Source organism: Carassius gibelio, chromosome A7, assembly GCF_023724105.1.
Source record: "Carassius gibelio isolate Cgi1373 ecotype wild population from Czech Republic chromosome A7, carGib1.2-hapl.c, whole genome shotgun sequence".
In the NCBI taxonomy this organism is placed as follows: domain Eukaryota; kingdom Metazoa; phylum Chordata; class Actinopteri; order Cypriniformes; family Cyprinidae; genus Carassius; species Carassius gibelio.
In genome coordinates this window covers 23646045-23667401 of record NC_068377.1, presented here as the reverse complement: position 1 = coordinate 23667401, position 21357 = coordinate 23646045, and the positions used below count along the sequence as shown (strand labels likewise).

Below are 21357 nucleotides of genomic sequence, written 5' to 3'. Positions count from 1 at the left end.
GGCCTGAGGCTTCTGTTTACATTTCTGTGTTGGACAGCTTAAATACCAATGCAGCTGACTGAATGTTGTTTTGTTCATTTTGAAAGTGTTTGCCATGAACCTCTCACCGTTATGTGTGGGCTTATAGGCCAGGCCATAATGCAAGGTATTTCACACTGAACAATAAATCTTACAGCAAACAGCCTGATTTAAAGAAGGTGTAATTCCCCTTATTTAGTGTATTTAAATGGCAAAGTTGCAGTGTTCTGTTTTTTTTTTTTTTGGTTGATGTGATGTTTTATGTGTGTTGTTATTCATGTGCTGGTAATGGCTATCTTTTGCTAAATGGGAATGAATGTGATAGAGAGGGCTTAAAGTGAGGCTGTATGCTTCACTACCAGCTGTTTATTATTGCCGCACAACAGGAGGGTTGCCATGAGATAAATTTGAACTTTGCATTGGTGTTATTGGGAAGAGGGTCTTTCAAAACATTGATTAGAAAAGACATAAACAGGGAGCTGGGAGCTGATGGGCTCATTTAAAAAAAAAAGCATGCTGGCCCCCCATTAAGTATGCTTGAATAGTTTCTAGGCTTTATCCAATGCATGAGGAACTTACCATGGCCTTGAATTTGGACAGTGCCTCTTAATGTTATTGACTTTGTAGAATACAGCACATTTTTAACTTTTGAAATGCAACAAAGATGTGATGCTCTCAAGAGTGATTTATTACCTTATCTTGTGATTTGAATAAAAAGAACTGGAGAAAAGTCACATTTCTTCAATCTGATATTGTTTGAACAGGTTAACTTAGTTGTGAATGATTTGTCTGAGCATGATTTAGCATCCCCAGACTCTGGATATTTTCCAAGATGTACTCACCTGCGTGTTCTCCCAGTCTAGAAATCTCTTATCATGGTTCACTGCTAGAGACCTATAGTGCTGACACAATGTGAAATACAGTATTTTTTTAATAGATATATTTAAATATGTGGCCTTGGACCACAAAATCAGTCATAAGGGTAAATTTCCAGAAACTGAGATTTATACATCATCTGAGAGCTTAATAAAAAAAGCTTACCTTTGATATATGGTTTGTTAAGATAGGACAATATTTGGCCAAGATACAACTATTTGAAAATCTGGAATCTGAGGGTGCAAAAAAAAAAAAAAAATCTAAATACTGAGAAAATCACCTTGCAAGTTGTCTAAGTGAAGCTCTTAGCAATGCATATTACAAATCAAAAAATAGGTTTTGATAAATTTACGTTAGGAAGTTTACAAAAGATCTTCATGGAACATGATCTTTACTTAATATCCAAATGGTTTTTGGCATACCCCAGCCACTTAAGACTGGATTTGTAATCCAGGGTCCAAGGTATAACACATCATAGACTTAAGAAGAAGAAGAAGCAAGTGACCAGAGAGCAGCTTGACTCAAGTCATTCCAAAGTCATGTGTGATCTGTGCATAAATTGTTTCATTTTTCATGATCACTTACAGCACTGTTGTTAATATTTGTATTACTATTATACCACGTTACTGTAAGAGCTGCATTTTACTGGAGCTGTATTTCACAAGCATTAAAGGCATGAGTGAACAGCTTTGTGATGGTACTGTAGAATCTTCACCTGACAGGAAACTGACTTGGAAAATGTGCCACACAGCTCTTTTCTCGTCACTTAAAAGGGAAGTGCCTAAGCTTTGAGAATCTCTTGACTCATTCTTGATTCTAAAAACAATCTGTGTTTATGAGAGCTTCTGTCCTGGCGTGAGTAATAGACTGGTGAGAGATGGACACACACACAGAGTTTCCATTGGTCTTTTGTTTGGGACAATCTCCGGTATGTCAAACAGTTTACCATAAGCATTAGGATACAGATAGCGACATCCTTTCTAAACAATAATCCACTCTAACTTACCCTTAAGGGACAAGAAAACTTAAACATACATTTCTTTTTTCATTGAATTAGACATTTTTATTCAAATTCTTTAAACGGGTAAACTTTCATTAAGATTTGCTTTTTCATAATGGATATATAACCATAAGACTGGACATAATACATGTAAACCAATGTCACTGAGTATATAATTACAGCATACAAGCAAGTATTGAAGTTTATGGCATGTTTAAACTGAGACTTAAAGTGTTTGTTCGAATATTACATAAACACTATGCAAAAAGGTGTTCAGACGGCACAGTTCCTTCACAAACAGTCATGCTCTTTTAACGTGATTCTCTGAAACATTACAAAATAGAATTATAGTAATTATATAATTAATTCAATCTCTACATAGGTTTTAATTATTTTCAATAACATTACATTTAACAGTGAACATAAAAATGCAATAACATTTCAATGACAAACACTACTTACACTTAAATAGTTATAGACAAATGACTTTACTAAACATGGATTAGGATATTATATATGGTTTTTACAATTCATTTTTACTGTCCTTGTTAGTCAAACCTTCTTCGTGTAACTCATGACACCAATCCATGAAGCAGAAACAACAAAAGAGAAGTTTTCAACTACTGGTATCTCTAAAAAGTTTGAAGTCACAGGTTAGTGGTGGAATGTGTCATGGAGAAGTTCTCTGCGCGAATACGCACCACTTTCTCCACAGGCGGAGTGGAGTAAAAGAAATGGCACGTGAAGACCTGCTTGCAGGATTTTCTGAAGTTTTCAGAGAGGAATGCATAAAGAATGGGGTTGACACAGGAGTTTCCATAGGTCAGGCAGTGAGAGATGATGCGAAACGCAAAAGTGCCATGATTCAGTGGGAAATGGCCAAATTCTACCCACATAGCGATAATGTGGTGAGGCATCCAGCAGATGAGGAACACAGTGACAACCAGCAACACCGTCTGAGCTGTCTAGAAAACACAGGGAGAGAGAGAAAAGACAAAGGGTGGTTAATCATACCTCAGATGACCTGATTTTATTACTTCATTTTTCTCAGGTATACAGAAACAATAAACTTTCCTTAAATAATTAACAGTGTTTAAATGTGTTAGCACTTGCAAATGTTATTCTGTAAAAGGTACAGGTCTCTATTAACCCCTTCTCAAGCACCGCCCCCCCCCCCCCCACCCCCCGCACCATTTTGGCTGATGAATCTTCCTGACTATTCTATGCATATACTGTATTTACAAAGTTGACACTTATACGTTTACTGTCCAAGACTCAGACTATTATGAATATGGAGATATATAAGCTCAAACATAAAAACTAAAATATATATATATATTAAAAAAATTATGTGAATGTGGTAAATGGTTTTAGAAACACAATGAAACTGAAGCCACAATGTGCTCATGCTTCATCTCAAATCCGAGGTCGTTATATCTAAAACTATGCATTTTATGAAACATTTTCAAGACTGTGTCATGTGTGTTTTTATAGAAGGCTAATAAAATAATCTATTGCCTGTTATAAGCTCCTCTGCATGCTATTGTCTGATGCTATTGTCATAGCAAACTACTCCATTCACTTGACAAACTTTTCATACCTCTGCCAGGTATGAGATATAATCCTTATTATTCTTTTATTATAATTTTTGTTTTTATTCAGCCATTATTAGCCTTTATTCTGTTATTACGTGGCTTACCAATCCATATCACTTTGAATCCAATATACATTTGCCAACCTATTCTAAAAAGTATTAAATAGTTGCACCCCCCTAAGGACGGCCCTGATATCAATATTTCTCCAAGTATGCGCACTTTTGGACTATAAGCATTTATTGATGCTGTTTAGTGAAGCTATGTGAGCACAAATATACGTCTGGTTTCTCAACATAACTGTGGTTCTCTTAGAGGAGGGAACGAGACATTAAATAAGGGGAAACCATTTTCCTCTGAGATGCTGAAGCCTGATAGAATCACTCTATTTCTCCGTAATGGCCAATGGCGTTCAAGCATTCATCTGATTGCCAGTGCTCAGATACACTATATTTGATGTCGAGTGCCAATTCACCTCTGAATCTTTCGACTATAAGCAAGAGTCTATGAGGAGGATTTCCACACGGCAGTTTACTTAATGTCCCACCCCCCCCCTCTCAACAATACGTGAACTTATAAAACCCCGCTGTGTGAAAACTGTGCTGGTTCTAACTCGAAAAGAGCCGATACAGTAGACTAGATGCATGCAGTAGCAAGCAAATCATTGTGGTATCCCTATTTGTAGATGTGGATCAGCTGAGAGTGAGCTGATGTGAGCTTGACTGACGTGACCTGCCAGAACTGACGCTATGCTCAATTTCTGTCTATAAGCACACAATACAGCAATAGATTGATACAATCAGGCTTCAACACCTCAAACAAAAAGGTTTTCCCGATACGTAATGTTGATAGGCTGACTCAATAAGGGTAATGCAGAAGACGTGACTGAATTTGAATGCATGTTGTTATTCTATTCAGAATATCATACATTACAGATTTCTAATGTTTTATACTGCTGACAAAAATTAAGAAATTACTGTCACTGGAACTGAGTTTTATCGAAACAGAGGTCAAATATCGAAACTGGAGTCTTTAATCTTTCTAATGACACACAGTTTGTCCAACTCAAGTAAGAGTGTGATGCTTAAGTGTGCTGTGAATGTGAAACACAATCTGAGGCCACAGGCAATCTTTGTGTGTTAAGAGGTTAATAGATGACAAAATTTGAGACTCAACAGAGCGTATGATTTAGAATGGTAATAAAGCCTTTGCCATTACGGTAAATGGGATGAGGGTCACTGTAAGTAAGCTGGGAATAATAGCCCGGACAAGTCATTATAGAAGGCCATAGCATAAGAATGGAGACTGTTCAGATGACAGATGCTTTTTGGTCTCGTTTGCTCTGAATTGTTTTCCATAACGGTGTTGAAAATGTGTAGACTGAAGTGGTAACAGTAGGATATTTCTTCTTCATTTCTCAACCTTTCTCAACATGATACAAAGCAGATGAAACCAAGCGATCCTTTCTGTGGGCTTGATAATGCATAGCTGTCACAGATGAAGCGACGCATCCTTTGAGTGAGTAGATGAAGCCCCACACCAGAAGATGAATGATGAGAGGATAATGAACTCAAATATGACACTAAAATTAGCAATAATGCGTAGAGGTACGAAATACATCTCCTAATGGATGTTATGTAGCTCTGTCACTCTGTTAAAAAAAATCAATAAAATAGATGGTGCCTTGCAATATGAATTATGCTGACTGCTGAGCTCACTGTTTTCAGAGAGGTTGGAAAAAGGATGCCAATTTCCTGAAGATTACATTTACTTCCACAACTTTTTGCAGCAGGTTGTTTTCACCACACAGGGAACGCAGACATTGCCTTCCCCCAATATTTGAAGTCATTATCAGTTGGCACCGGCCAAGTAGACAGCATCTGCCTAGCAGACGTCAAAGCCCACACACTGTGATTTGCTTAAGGTTAAGTACTGCTTGTAACAGAATACTTCTGAGTAAATCAACACTGGAGAGTCAGGATAGTTGCATGCAAATATAGACTATATACAATATATTTGGCAGATTAGGGTTAACCCTAAACCTAACCCTTAATGTTAGGACATCAAAATAAAACAAATACACAGTAAAATGGTTTAAAAAGACCTGGATACTTGAAACTGAGTGTGGGCGAGTGATGGAGAGAGAGAGAGACCCCACTATGATTAGTCACAGGATGAGAGTCTAGCAGAGTGCAGGAAATTTTCTGGTAGATTGGTGCCATTCTCCCTTGGCCCTAGAGATGTGCTTTAGCCATTAATATCCTTCAGAGCTTGAAAACATGATAGAATGATTTAATATTACAAAAGGTTAACACTTCTTTTAGTTTCTTGGCTCTACCATGTGAAAGCTGTGATCATAGTTTGATACTCATATATATTTCAGATTGCATGATTGTTATTAAGCAATGTTATACACAAAGTCCAGATAAACTACTGGTAATGACGTACACTGACTGGCATATTTAACTGGTGAGATAAAGAGATAAATATTAAAATCTCCAAGCGGGAACCACAGAACAAATAATGATGTTTGGAAGCCATGTTCCTTCTCTACATCTTTCCCTATGGATTACTAAGGACATTTTGTGGAGCAAATATACCATGCTGCTTCTCATATAGACAACAATAAGGTTTCTTTGCTCTTGACTTCAGTAGAAATGAAGACAGACATGGTTTTCTTGGAAAACACAGCTGGAGATATTACAGGACAGGATTGGATTAAAGTAAATAAGCTAAAAACCAACTGTTTAATTTCTCCTTTGATGGTCATCTCATCTTCCTTTAATCTCTCCCCTCAATGCTCATCATTCACAATCCATTTACCACTGAGTCATTCAAAATATGTCAGTGTGGTCCACTGTTGTTTTCCATCCCAACCACTTTCAATGTTGGGTCAAATATCGTCTTTAGTGTTCCTCAGAAGAGAAAGTCATACAGGTTTGGAGTAACATAAAGCTAAGTAAATAATGACAGATTTTTCTTTTTGGAGTAAACTAGGCTTTTATGAAAGCAAATATAGTCAGTGCCATGTTAACTATGTTTATCAGCAAGGGACACATAATTAATTCCTATAGTACGTGAAAATCACAACTATTTGAGTTTCTAAAGGGTTTCTCTTTTTCTGATTCAAGAATGACAACATGGTCCAACAGTCCAACAGGACAACAGTCAGTACTTTACTATTAAAGGGAAACTGATGCACATTCACTTAATACTGCAAACACTGTTTTCCAGAAATGAACACATTCTCATCGACAGGCATAACAGTCATAATGATGCCAACTATGCAGAAATGCCTGTGGAATTAAGGTGAAATAGAAGCTGGAGGCACTAGGGTCATCGCAATGAAACATCTTCAAAATTATGACAAACGTTTCATTTTTCTGACTGTGAAATTCAGCAGAAAGACGGGCTCCATGGAAAGCCTCCAAATCATATCTGTGTCCACACATCAAACAATAAACAAAATCTATACACACACTGAGAGGCATTTTCTTCCTTGCATTTGATGACTGACCATAGCTCTGTCCACTGTTTCACAGACACACACACAAAAAAACTGACATTATGAGTGAATATGAAAATTTTTGATGGTGTGAATGGACTGCTAAACATAATGGGGGGCTAATAACAGCTCTCAGACTGAATTCAAACATGATTACTGTTATTTTCCCTCTCCCACCATCCACAGAACCAACTGTCTGAACCCTGGGCGAAGGAAAACAAGTTGTTTATACAGCACAGTTTGTGAAGGTAACAGTTTGCTGCCTGTTACGACTGAAAGGGTTTGTCAGTGGTCAGACACCTGTTGTGGCCTCCACTGTCTGCAATTATCTTTCCATTCCCTTCTCCGTGTTCTCACCTTTGGTCTTCTTTCTTCCTCTCTGTTTTGCTTTCTCCCAAATAATGATCTATTTCTTCCCATTGACTTAAATAATCACTTTTCTGTCTTCTTTATTTTCATCACATTTTAGTGTTATCCTTCTATGCTACACAGAGACAATAAGAAGATAAGTCGATCTGCATAAGCTGCATCGGGATTGTAGTTCACTGCTTACATGAAAATGAGCTTTTGTCAGTTATAAAGTGAAATTGTAAGTGTTGGAGTGAACAATATAAAACTGCTAACAACTTACAAATAAGTAGAAGATAACTTTCAGATTTATTGTCAGGGGCTCTGTCTAAACAGATGACAAATAGACTGAGTATGGGAAATCATTAAGAGAAGATTTATGTTCTCCTAGTCGGGTTAGTTTTGGCTATGAAAAATGTGTTTAATCATAATCTGTCAAGGCTTGATCATGATCTAGTTAATATACTAACACATTAGATCGCAGTTTGTGTTTTCAGAATCAATGAAAACTGTCTTTTGACAGATTAGAAATTCATTAGCTCTATAGAGATTGGTGGTTGGTAATATGATGTGTGATATTCCCTTATGTTTAGCTAATCAAGCAAATTTTGAAAGGGGTCATGTGATGTACTATATGATGAAAACATTTCTGGAATCTGCATCTGAAATAGCATGTATTTACACAGTTTATGTATCTCACTGGGGACATAGATTCATTAAACTGCAGTTACAGATGCATAAATAAGCTTGATATGTTTTTGACATAAAACGTTGAATACTGATATTTGAAATAATTTGAAACATGGGGGGAAAAATAGTTTAAATGTGAAATTAAGGCCCAATCCCAATTCTACCCCTTAGCCCTTCCCCTTTCCTTTCGTGAAGGGGTAGGGGTGTCTCGATTCTCTTTTGGTTGGAGGGGTAGGGGTAAGGGGAAGGGCCATATAGCCCTTCAAATGAAGATTTTTCGGGACCACAATTGAAACGAAGGGGTATGAATTATCTCTGCAAAATGGCTGCCTGAGCGAACAGAAATACAAGTAAATGTAAGCTTTTTTGGCATAAATAAAGATTTTAACAAAAAGTTATCATTTGTTTTGTGTTACACTAAATTGTGAGTTTATATTAACGGTCATGTTACTCAAAGAAATGTTTGCAAAAAATCACTAATATTTGCTAACATCATATCATTACAGACTCGTTTCTCCCAAGGTATTTTTCTCTAATCTGTCACCGATGGAGTTTCAGTTCTTTGTCGCCGCCGTCGCCTCTGGCTTGCTTAGTTGGGGTCATTTCATCTACATCGATATCATTGACTTGATTGCAAATAAAGGCACAGACACTATTTAAACTGAGATTTCCTGTTCATCATACATTATTACTTCTATATGGGTTTGTTTTGGACTTTCTGCGCGAGATCACCGTATGGCTTCGAGTATGAATTAAAAATACACTGCATGAGTGTGTTGAGCACTCCAGATATTCACTTCTTCTCATTTTGGATACAAATAAAACGTCAGGTCATGCATAGACGATCGAAACTGTTTCTTTCAAATTAAATCTAGATTTAAATCTAGAAAACTCTCCATGAACACACCAGCCCGAATAAAATATAGGAGAAGCATTTACATTAAATTTAAATGAAATATAAAAATTGCAGCTAGTTATACAGTACACACAGGTGCCTGTTCTCTTTCATTCGTGCTGTTAGATTGGGAAACGTTTAAAGGGCATCGAGGGGTCTTGTCTTTATATTTTCTGACTAAAAACAATTATTTAGAACTTTTATTTTTACAGTTTTTATTTAAAAAATTTAGAGTGCCTTAAAAATAATAATCACATCACTGATAAAACAGGCTTATACTGATTTTATCATCCTCTGATTTATACTTATAAATCCTGTTTATACTATCATTATCATTCAAAAAATTATTAGAATATAGCCTAATTTTATTTCAAATAATAAATAAATAAATAAAAAATTCAACAACAACAATAGTGTTTATAACAACAAAACAACCATACCCTGTAAACTCAAAAAAAAAAAAATTTAAATATTAATATAATATAATTCCATTTCTAATTCCAGAGTGATTAAGTGGTGCAAATAAAAATGTATTTTACTTATAATGGCCTTATTGCTGCTATCAATACAGAAGCATACAATTCTATACACAACTCAGCAACGAGCACATCTCTATTAAAAGTCATGCTCCATGCTCCATGTCCTTTTATACTTATATAGGAGCACCTGCCCCTCCAAAGGTCTCTGCATGTCCCTGAGTTTGACCTTCCAAAAGAGAACAAAACTAGAAATCAGTGGTTAAGTTGTATTTACAACGCATCACAGTATGTTGAGGGGCGTAACATTTCCGTAACACGCTTGAGGCATTTGGCCACTCACAACGCACTGGATAGCTGGCCAATCAGAACACACCTCGCTTTTCAGACTGATGAGCTTTGTAAAAAACGAGATAGAAGAGGCATAGAGGAGAAACAATAATGTACAGTATGTGGACAATTATGTGTATTTTGAACCTTAAACCGCATAAAAACATTTCATTACACTAAATACTCAAAATAATGTTCTTTTTAGCAACATCTTATGACCCCTTATATATGTATTTCAGGAGTTTAAGTGAATTTAAGATGACAAAATGAATCCTTGGCTTTAAGTACTTCTTTTCTTTATCTGCTGCCTTTGCCAAAAAAAAAAAAAAAAAAAAAAAACTTGGCTCCTCATACACACCCAATAACAACAAACCAACCCCAGAGACACAGACATTCCTTTTTGAAGGGAAGATGTTAAAAGGAAAGACTGAACATTAAAATGTTTTCATTTGATTCTGAGACTGGATTTATTACATTATTGAAATTATGAAATCATTAGGATGATGTCAGAGATTTATTGTTCACATTATGAATATTTAAAACTATATTTTTCATGTGCAAGAAGAAGAGACAAAATTATTTTACGTTAAAATAATACCTATCATGATGTTACTTCTATCTGAGAAAACAGTTTTTACCAGTACTTTTATTTGAGTAGTTTTACCACTTATGTACCCTTTATTCAAGTTTTAGAACTGTCTGTCTTACTCAGTACCACATCTGACTGGCAAAGTGAGATTTAATGCTATAGAACTAAAAGAAACAGATACAGAACAACAGTTAAAGCATTTAGGTACAAGTACTTATGTTAGTGCTACAACCTTGATACCATTAGATCCTTTCAGCTCTGTGCAGAGTGAAGAAGAAAGAGAGAGGTAGTTCTGTTCACACAGTGAGGATTCTTGTGTTTAAAAAAGCTAGATGGAGCAGAACAGAACAAATCGCAGGTGTCTCAAAACACTTTTTTAAAATCAGAACTCTTTTTTTTTTTAAACTTCTTGTCACGTTTATGAATCTTTTATCTTGCTTCAAAAATAACTACACCAACAATACCAATCACATTTTCTGTGACTTGTACTTCTTTCTACCGGCTGTTGTTTACGTATTTGTGGCGAGTGGGGCGGGGCCGAGAGGCGTGGGAACGAGGAGTGAGGCCAGGTGTAGTGATTGGAGATGAGCTACACCTGAGCCCCACCGCCAGTATCGAGTCCCACGTAGGAGATGAAAGGATATAAAACTGGAGTGACGACCGTGAAGGACGAGAGAGGACCAGGCCTGGGACATTATTTTATGTTTTGGCTTTTATTTGTGCGCACCAGTCGTCCGTGAGGGGCTGGTGCGCCGTTTTGTATTTATTTATTAATTATTAAAATGTGTTTTGATTGTGCGCCGGTTCCCGCCTCCTTCTTCCCGATGAATATGGAGATTTGCATATCGTTACAGTGGTGCCGAAGCCCGGGAGAAGGAGGGACACGCTGCTGAAGATCCCTCGCCGCTGTGGTGAATCCGCGGTGCCCTCGAGCTGGCGAGGTACGTGCCGCCATTGACGCTCGAGGCGGTGGGCTGGAGCGAGTTGCCGGGGACGGGCGAGCTCGCTGCCGACCGCCCACGACAAGGAGGGGCGGCTGCCGTCCGTGAGGGAGCGGAGGAGTCGGCGCCGTTCGCCAGGGGGCCGGAGCCTGCCGCCTCCGTGACGGAATCCGGAGGGGCAGGGAACGGGGGACTCCTGCCGCTGCCCAAAATCGGAGGAGCCGTCGCCGTCCACCGGGCGGCGGAGGAGTGTCGCGCCGTCCGCCGAGGGCCGTCCAGTGCCACCGCCGGGCACCGCGGAGGAGATCACCCAGCCGGTGGAGGGCCGAGCAGCAGTGCGTCTGGGAACCGGATTTTTTTTTTTTTTTTCCTCTCTCCCCTCTCTCGTCCCTGTCGCTCCTCCTTCCATCTCCTTTTCTCTCGCCTCGTCTGTCCTACCCCCAGGTTCCCGCAGGTCCCCGTGAGCGGTCTCCCCCGGAAGGAGGGGGGGGGGGGGGAGTAGAGCGCAGTCTCGGGAGTACCCCCCGGCCTGCGAGGGGCGATGGGGGTATGTGGCGAGTGGGGCGGGGCCGAGAGGCGTGGGAACGAGGAGTGAGGCCAGGTGTAGTGATTGGAGATGAGCCCCACCGCCCGTATCGAGTCCCACGTAGGAGAAGGAAGGATATAAAACTGGAGTGACGACCGTGAAGGACGAGAGAGGACCAGGCCTGGGACATTATTTTATGTTTTGGCTTTTATTTGTGCGCACCAGTCGTCCGTGAGGGGCTGGTGCGCCGTTTTGTATTTATTTATTAATTATTAAAATGTGTTTTGATTGTGCGCCGGTTCCCGCCTCCTTCTTCCCGATGAATATGGAGATTTGCATATCGTTACAGTATTATTTATAGCCACTTTCATTCCATACCATTAATCATTAAATGCTCCGTGAACACCTCAGGTATCATGAAGGTCACAGGCTCGGAGGTGCATTAATTTAACAGAGCTGTGAGCTCACTAAGAACCAGCTCACTCACAGAAACTTTCTACTTAGTTTTGAGTTAGTTTTGATTTAGATGTCACTGAAAGTGATGCATCTGGATGAGTAAGTTGTTCACTGTGTTATTTGTCCATCCATTTAGACCAGTGTGACCTTTTGCAGACAGATAGGTGGGTATTATCAGCCAATCACAGCACATTGGCAGCAATTAACAGTAAAATTTAGGACAATAGCCACTGGTAGCTTGTGTCGCAAGCATGAATCAATGCACGGTGGTCATTAAATATGTAAAAGCTTAAGGTCACTGCTGACAAACGTTTTTAAAAGTAAAATTTAAGTTAGTGTTTTGATATGCTGTTTATCCTCTCGGGGCACTGCACATCGTCAGCCACTGTTAGTTTTGGCAGCGACATTAATGCATTGATCTCAAAGGAAATGGAAACCTTGCTGTGGTGTGCAAAACCCTTGTAATGGGTATCCCTTTGATGTGGCTGCTAGCTCAGACTCTTTGTCTTCTGAGTGTCTCTTATGTATGCTTTACATTATACACACACTAACACATCTTTCACTTTCTCATACTTAAAGAGGTCATATGATGCTATTTTCAAAGCCCATTATTTTGTGAAATGGGTGTAAAAGATAGGGGTGACCCTGAATAGTCGATGATTTGATGCTTCGATAGGTGGAGCCCGATTCAACTACCAATCTCACAGTCAAATATTAATGGGGTGTTTGTATCATGCTATAAGGGTGTGCTCAAGGCCGTTGCTAGTGGAGTGAAAGGTGGTGACAATTATAGGGACCCACAGCTGAGAGGGGCCCCCTAGTGATCTCAACTGAAAGCTAATCATTTTCACGTGTTTTTAAGCCTTGCCAATCGAAATATTCAAAAGATTTTAAAGCATTCAAACACCAGACGCGGTAACAGGGTACTCGCATCCTGTGTTTGGTGAGCACGGAGAGAGCCGCGTCTCTCACAGACAGCAACACCGAACCTAGCTCTCCATGCAAAGTTTGCGTCCTCCTGCACCTAAATGAACAAATACAAATCACAGTTTAAACAAACAGAAAAAGATGTTAAAGAGCCCAATTTAGCACCGCAGTGTTCTGGTGTTCAGGGCGCAGCCAGAGAAACACGTTTCAAAACGCTTGAAAACCGAAATTGCCTCTTCTTGCTCTTGTACCGACAAATAAATACAAAATATGTCAGAATACCCTGCTTGGAAAGTATGTAAAAAAAAAAAAACTGTCGGTTATGTCTAAAGTGAAAGCAAACAGTTGAGAAAGAAATCAGATGTGTATTATTATAGTGCATGGTTGCCAACTCTCACGCATCTGGCGTGACACTCAATGCTTTCAGCATTGAACATTTGAGTTGTACTGTTCTGGAAGTGTTGTAAATAAATGTTAACCTCTGACTCCTAATTGTATCCACTTTTGGAAGGCCAACAAAAAGTGCTTTTGCTTTCGCATAGAAACACAAAGTGTCTCCACAGCATGTTGGCAACAACACTACCGTGATACCTAAAACCATGCCTTCTGACTCTGCATATCCATTTTTGGTGGTATTATGCAAATATTTCGACATAGTGACGTAGATATGTGAGGGAGAATTCAATCGAGGCATTTTTGGCCAGTCTGGATCAGCTTTCTCTTTTACACAGAAAAATTTATTCTGTGGGAGACTTATACATAAATATATCTTATACATACACAAACAGCTACAAAACACACTAAAGTAAAAAGAAAATATGAAAACGCATCATATGAATCATTTCATCTCGTCACAGTCATTTTATCTATAGCTTTACACTGTGTCATATTAATGACGTGAACAGTGTGTACAACACTGACAGCATTCAACTGATAAGCAATGTATGAAACCAAGAATTGTGAACATAAAGCACAGTGAAAGCTGAACTAACTCTATATATATATTATAAAGATTCTATTTTACAAGTCTACAATCAATACAATGTTTATTTGATCATGTTGCTCCCCAACAAAATGCAATCAAGAAGAGTCACTCACAGTAGGGTGAACCAGGAACAGTGTCTTAAATTGAATTCTAGCGAATTTCATCTGAAACTTAAGCAATTTGTTTCCCTTCAGTTGTAAAGCAGCCCTTATCATGCTTTACTGCTGGGATGGTCCTCACACAGTAATGTGTTTTGTTAGAGTTATGCCAAACAAAATTGTTGAGCACAGAAGGAAAATGTTCACATTTTGACTTGAAAACACTTGCAAAATTCCTGCAGAATGATTTAATGTTTTAACTATATAGTGTGTCCAGGCCCTTACACAATAAACCATAATAATTTATGAGATCATAACTTCATAATCCTTTACGGGAGGTAAAGATAAACATATTTGGAATCCTATCTATGACGGAAGGGGTCAAGCATGAGACTTGACTTAAGATCTAAATTCTCCCCTTGGAGAACTTAATAAAGATTACACAATATCCAATACACAAAGAGAGAGAACAGAAATAGAGTAAGAGGACTGAGATAAAAACATCTATTTATATACTTGTGTTGTTTACCATATAGTAAGGCCCAGGGTCCTGAATACTCCATATAGTATCTAAGAGTCTCAGTTCAATAGAAGTTAACCTCTATCAACAGGATTTGTGACAGGCTGTAATTTACCACAGAAAATCATTTTGATTGATCTCGCAGTTTGTTAAAAACAAACACAAATCACATTTAAAGTAATGCACTTACAATGGTAGCAAAGGGCAATGCATTCAGGGTTGAAAAGCAGACACATGAAGCTGATATTTCTGTTAAACACTTATATGGTCATGGCAAAATTGAAGGATTAGATATTTGTACATTGCACAAACAAACAACCTTGGTAAATGGTTTTATCACGATCTGTGAAATTCGTTAGACATTTATTTTACATCAAAACACGTTTTTAGTTTTAACAAAGCGAAGGACAAGACAAAATGATTTTCTGTGGCCCAGCCAAAGCTAATATATTTGACATTTTGATGGATGACAAATGATCTGACAATGGACAATACACAGTTTGTCTTTTAATGGGTTTTTTTTTTTTACCGAATTTGGAACATTTCTGAAATGTGTTCATTTAATGAATGACCTTTATCAAACCTATATCAGTCTACTACTTAACATGACTGCAACACACATCTATTTGTGCCCTTATTGAAATCAGATGCCAGCAGATTCATTATCCTTGCCGTCACATTCCTTTATATTTTTACATTCAAGTTTAAATACAAGTTTAAAGCTAAACGGATGGCAGCATATGACAAAGAAATATTTGGCACCAACTAAACAGGTGCAAGAAAAGAGAAAAGTGGCATGGGTTGACATGATAAAACTAGAGGTCTTAATCTTACTAGATCAACTGATCAGTCAGGATCAACAGGATTGATGAAAATGTATTGACCTATCCTATGACATAGCACAATAGTAACTGCAGAGGCACAATGCTAATGAATGGAAAAGAAGTCAGGATCACGAGCATGAGAAGTTTAAAAAGCTGTGACATGGTGCAATGGCCAAAGGCATATTCACGCCTGATTTACCATCACAGTCTTTATGTACTTTATGAAAGGTGTTATGATTTACATCATTCAGATTAATCATCACACAGACCAACTAAAAAGGAGTCCTGTGGAAAATAGCAACTAAATAGAAAAATAACATAAATAAGTCGAAAAAGTTTTTCCGCTTTTATAAATCAGACCGTGAAAATGTGCTGCTTGGAATTATCAGTCTTTTGTCTGAAACATTTAGTTTAACATTATATAAACAGGATTGCAATCAAAGTGGAACATGAAGCATATGCTGATTTTTTAATCCTTCAAGTATTAGGAAGATTTTTATTAGCCTTAAACCAGTTCCCATAATCAGCTTTAGACAATGAAACATGCAATCAAGAATAGACAAAAACCTCTAATGACAGTAAATGTTTTAGATAGTAGTAACATGTAGCTGTAGCTGTATGTGTAAACCAGTCACTTGAAGTGACAGAGGAAAAAGAGCAGGGCCTGGATTAGATACAAGTGAACATGACTATTGAGCATCTGTTCTGCTTTGAGAGCTTCAGAGTGGTTTGCCCATCAGAGATTTTGTTATCTTTAACAGAGGAGCGGATGTGTTTATACTAAAGCTTTTTTTCTCAATGACTCGTTTGCTGTAACATGTACACACTCTCTCTCTCTCTCTCTCTCTCTCTCTCTCTTTCTCAATAGTTCTCTGTATTTAAACTTCAGCTGTTCTTTCTCAGTGTCTCACCCAGCTTTATCACTTCCACTGAGCCAGGACCAGTAATCACATACAAAGCTTTGTTCACAATGTGCATTGTAGTCTAATATAGTTTAGTTTTATAAGATTTATTATTCCTTTCTACTGTTTGTTAGATATTGTAATTCTGTTAACGTCATTGTATTTTGTAACTTTTATTCTGAAAGGGACGAGAGATGCTTGTTAATTTATCAGCTCTGGTGTCACAGACTGTTTATGACGGTAGAATAATGGCCAGAACCATCACCTGGGTGGGAAACAGCAGCAACATGGTCCCAGGCGTATAAAGAGGGCCCAATTTACAAAAAAATACATATTTTTTGGATGCTTTAGCGTGATGTTTAGTTTTTAAAACAACAATTTCACATTGCCAGTTACCACAGGAGACAATTTGTTACTCCATCTACAGTAAAAACCACTTGGCAAAATACATGGAACCAGACATTTAAATATTACTTGATTATACAGATAATGAATAAAGCAATCATAATGTACAATATCCTTCATAATGACATTTTATCCTAACTCTTCTTTTACATGCATGACATTTGGCTCTGTCACCCAAATCATAATTAAAATCTTATTTCCAGCACTTTATCACAGGTAGGCAAAGAAATGTATAATTTTAATAGAACTTTTTGACAGACACCTGCCATAGGTTTATTATTCCTCCGGAGCTGGTGGCCAGATTAAAATAATCTATTATTTTTGTAATTAAAATAAAAGAGTTACATTGAATAGCTGTGGAAAATTTTACAGAAAATAAAGAAAATATTTGGTGAAGAGATTGTTTCAAGTTATAGCCCCATTCACAAGAGTATATGATCATCTTGTGAATCTCTTTTTTTCTCTCTCTCTCTGGGATAGACTTTCCAGTGGAGTCAGACTGTGCTAGCTGCTGTGATAATGGCCACCTATACTCACAGAGGATTCAGCACATGAGACAAGAGATAGCCCAGCATGCAGTGCTTAAGAGACAACAGAATGGAAGAATATAACAATGGGCCAAGATTCTCTAAAAATTGCTTTCAAAATGTGCTTACTATGAGGAAATCCCAAGTCAATCCATGCCTTTCTGTTTGCAATTCTTCAATAAAGCCTCACTCGGGCTAATTCTATCCAGCTTTACAGGGGCCAAACAAAATCTGTGCAGAATTTTAGATTGACTATTACTTATAACAGGCACTGTCCACTTTTCCATTTCACAATCACTGCTGCTTTGTGAAACCGAGACCAATACTAATTATGATACTTGGCAGAGATACAGCAGGCAGAAACAGAATAAAAAAATAAATTATACAAAGACACAGAATAGGACAGATAAGTGATTATTCTGATCATTTGTTTTTAATCTAAAACTAACATTTAGGATATTACCAGAAGTTTATTTTATCCTTATAGCTTTTGAGAACGTTAAAAATACACAAAATACATGCCCAATGGTGTCAATTCCATTAATCCAGTATAGCCTACTGCTTTTTTAGCCAATATAAAGTTTAGGATAGTGCCAAAGAGATGCTTAGTGAAGCAGGTATGAATTCTGAACCCAATCTTTTCTGGATAGAAACATAATGGGACTTCAAGTACTGACCTACTCTCCCGCCAGTGTGAAAGAACTTTGTTTGAACCAAATGGCCAGGTTAGATCCCTCTCTATTGTTACCCAAAAGAGACCCATGTCATTTGTGCACTGCTGCTGGGAAATGTTTGCCATTTCAAAAGTTAAATTGCACAGTCTCACACAAAGGGTTCAAGGTAAATGGCATAAAGGGAGAGAGACGGCAGTCATATCAATGCATAATATGCTGATTTAAAACTGAGATCTCATCTTGCAACAGAGCATCACTCCACCAAACCCTTGTATATTTTTTGTATGCAAATGAACTTCCCATTCCACAGCAGCATAGTGAGACAGGGCACTAGGTCCAATACAAAAATACAGAATATAATAATACACAGGAGACGTAAAAAAAAAAGATATCTATAGAGGAATATGATTTCTGATTGTGGGAATAGAAGTAAGGTGGAAGGGACTATGCCAGAATTCTTATCATGATTTTATATTCACATGTTACTAAAATGTTTGAAATATAACCATATGCAGGATTCAGATAAAAAAAAAAACGATTTCTTATTGGCTCCTATAAGAAACAAAATCAGGTGCCAAATTGTTTTTTTGTCACAGAACAAACGTTTTATTTATTTATTTAGGGTGACCTTACATGCCATTTTTCCCTGACACGTCCTGGCCAGGATTTCTACACTGCCTGAAATATCCAGATTTTGGCTTTGTTTTTCTGTTTTCATACTTGCTGAAGGTAATGATTGACAGTATAACTGGAGCTGCTTTTAGCAGGTGTGCTGTGAATGGAGGACAGTTTTTCCTCTAAAATTTCCGTTTATTACGTGAACATAACAAAAGATGCGACCACAAAAAGATAATGAAAAAGGCATTACATTCAAAAAATCATAACATGTTTTAAATCATAACATGTAAATTGATATAGATCTCAGCAAAAATATTACTTATATTTTAGGCACAGTCTGAAGCTCTGTTATGGTTGATTTTCTGTTCATTTTATTGTCTATACAATGTGCCTTGAGTTATTAACCCTTTAACAATATTATTTTATTTGTCCAGGGTTCTTGAGACAACACTCTAAAAACACTTACAAATGATAATCACATAGGAGGGAATGGATCCTGATTTCCATTACAAAGCTGTACACAGTGCAGTGAATACCTATGAATTAATTAAAAATACCTTAGACAAGCTCCTTATCAATTAATGACGGCATTTTTCTGCACATATATTAGTTTCAGTTATGAACTGTGGAAACGTCTCTAGGTTACGCATGTAACCATGGTTTCTCGAGGGAATGAGACGCTGTGTCGAAAACGCTATGGGAAATGTGTCTAGCATGACCTTCCAATGGAAGAGTGTGATGTTACGGGCGGGGTGACGTAAGCGACCAGAAAGCTATAAAAGCATGTGCCGCACAGCTGGCGTCAGCTTTCGAGTACCAGCAAGCGTCTGCCCGGGGTATGGCATCGAGACGCAGTGCCTCGTTCCCTCAAGGAACCATGGTTACATGCGTAACCTAGAGACGTTCCTCTTCAGGAACTCGAGTTGCGACGCAAACGCTATGGGGAACGAGGTGCCCACGCTGCCAGACTACCAAATCCCTGCCTAGTGTGTATCCGAAGAGCACAGCTTAGGACAAGAGAACAGAAGTGCCTGGAGTAACTGGCATATCTAGGCCATAAAATCTTGCAAAAGTGGAGGGCGTGGACCACCCTGCAGCAATGCAGATGTCCAGCATGGATACACCTGCCTAAGAAGGTCTTGAAGGCCGCCTTACCCCGTGTAGAGTGAGCCTTGGCTCCCAGCAGCGGAGGAAGACCAGAGGACTCATAGGTGACATTGATAGCCTCGACTATCTAACGACTAAGAGTCTGCTTGGATGCAGGAAAGCCCCTTTTGGGGGGACCATAGCACCCTAGCAACTGGTCCGATTTTCTCCACAGGGCAGCTCTGTGGGCGTATGTGTCCAGCGCTCGAACTGGACACATACAATTTTGCTTCTCTTAGTCGGGCTCTCGGAAGGGAGGAGGGCAGAAGGCCTGCAGCACTACAGGTTGTAGCATGACGGAGGGAACTTTAGGAACATATCCCACTCGAGGGTATATGAATGCTTTGGCCGTGCCGGGCACAAAGTCGAGATAAGTAGGGGCCACTTAGAGGGCCTGAAGATCTACAACTCTTCTCAGAGAGGTGATAGCCAACAGAAAGGTCGTTTTAAGGGTCAGATGTCTGATATATATTGTATTGGCTCAAATGGAGCTTTATAAAGAGCCTCTAACACCACCACGGAAGAAACGTGTAACTAGGGGGTGTCTTCACAAAGACTGACCATCGAGAATGACATGGTAGGCCGCAATGGCCACACGTAAACCTTAAGTGTGGAGTGTCACAGAGGGAGAGATAGGCATGACATATTTGGAGCTTTTACTGGGACAGACAACAGTAAATAAGACTCACAAGACAAACTGAGGACATTTATACACCGAGCGCTTGCTGAAAGACGTGAAGATGATGCCGAACATGCTTTTATAGCTTCCTGGTCACTTACGTCACCCCGCCTGTGATGTAACGCTCTTCCATTGGACAGATTACACACAATATTCAGAGTCGCATATGCTAGACGCGTTCTCCATAGCATTTCCAATGCAACTCGAGTTCCTGAAGAGGAACTTAACTTTACAGGTAGTGTTGTATATATATATATATATATATATATTAGTGGTGGGCCGTTATCGCCGTTAACGTGCTGCGTTAACAATGTTAACAATAACATTGTTAACCTTTGTTGTCTTCTTATAAAAAATGCCGTAGGGCTTGGGGAAGTGACGTTGCATGCTTCTGCGCAGTGTGACCTGATGCAACCCCTGAAGTGAGACACAGGAAACAGAAATACTGGAAAATAATAATAGTAACGCGACTAAACAAGACGAAACAACGTTTTAACATTTGTCTTGTTGGTTTGTTGTCGTCTTATAAAAAATGCCACGAGTGGGGCTTGAGGAAGTGACGTCGCATGCATCTGTGCAGTGGGACCTAATGCAACCCCTGAAGTGAGAAAAAGGAAACAGAAATACTGCAAAATAATAATACTTGACTAAATGAAAAAAAAAAAAATACCATTATAACATGAAGAGACATTTTAGCATAATGTTTATTTTTTAAACCACATTTAGTCTCATTTTTGTTCGTCAACATTATTGCATTGTACATTAGTTACTAGGTGTGTTCGACTTCATGCAGTGACGCACAAACTGACT

At 38.5% G+C, this 21357-nt stretch overlaps 1 protein-coding gene across 1 annotated transcript in view; it reads right to left on the bottom strand.

The window, feature by feature from the left end:
- Positions 1-1798: 1798 nt before the first annotated feature.
- Positions 1799-21357, bottom strand: part of LOC128016877 (galanin receptor type 1-like) — a 43491-nt gene continuing 23932 nt past the window's right edge. The window contains exon 3 of the mRNA XM_052601737.1: positions 1799-2859. Within this exon, the coding sequence (XP_052457697.1) occupies positions 2542-2859 (318 nt within the window). The 3' untranslated portion in view covers positions 1799-2541. The remainder of the gene's footprint in view (positions 2860-21357) is intronic.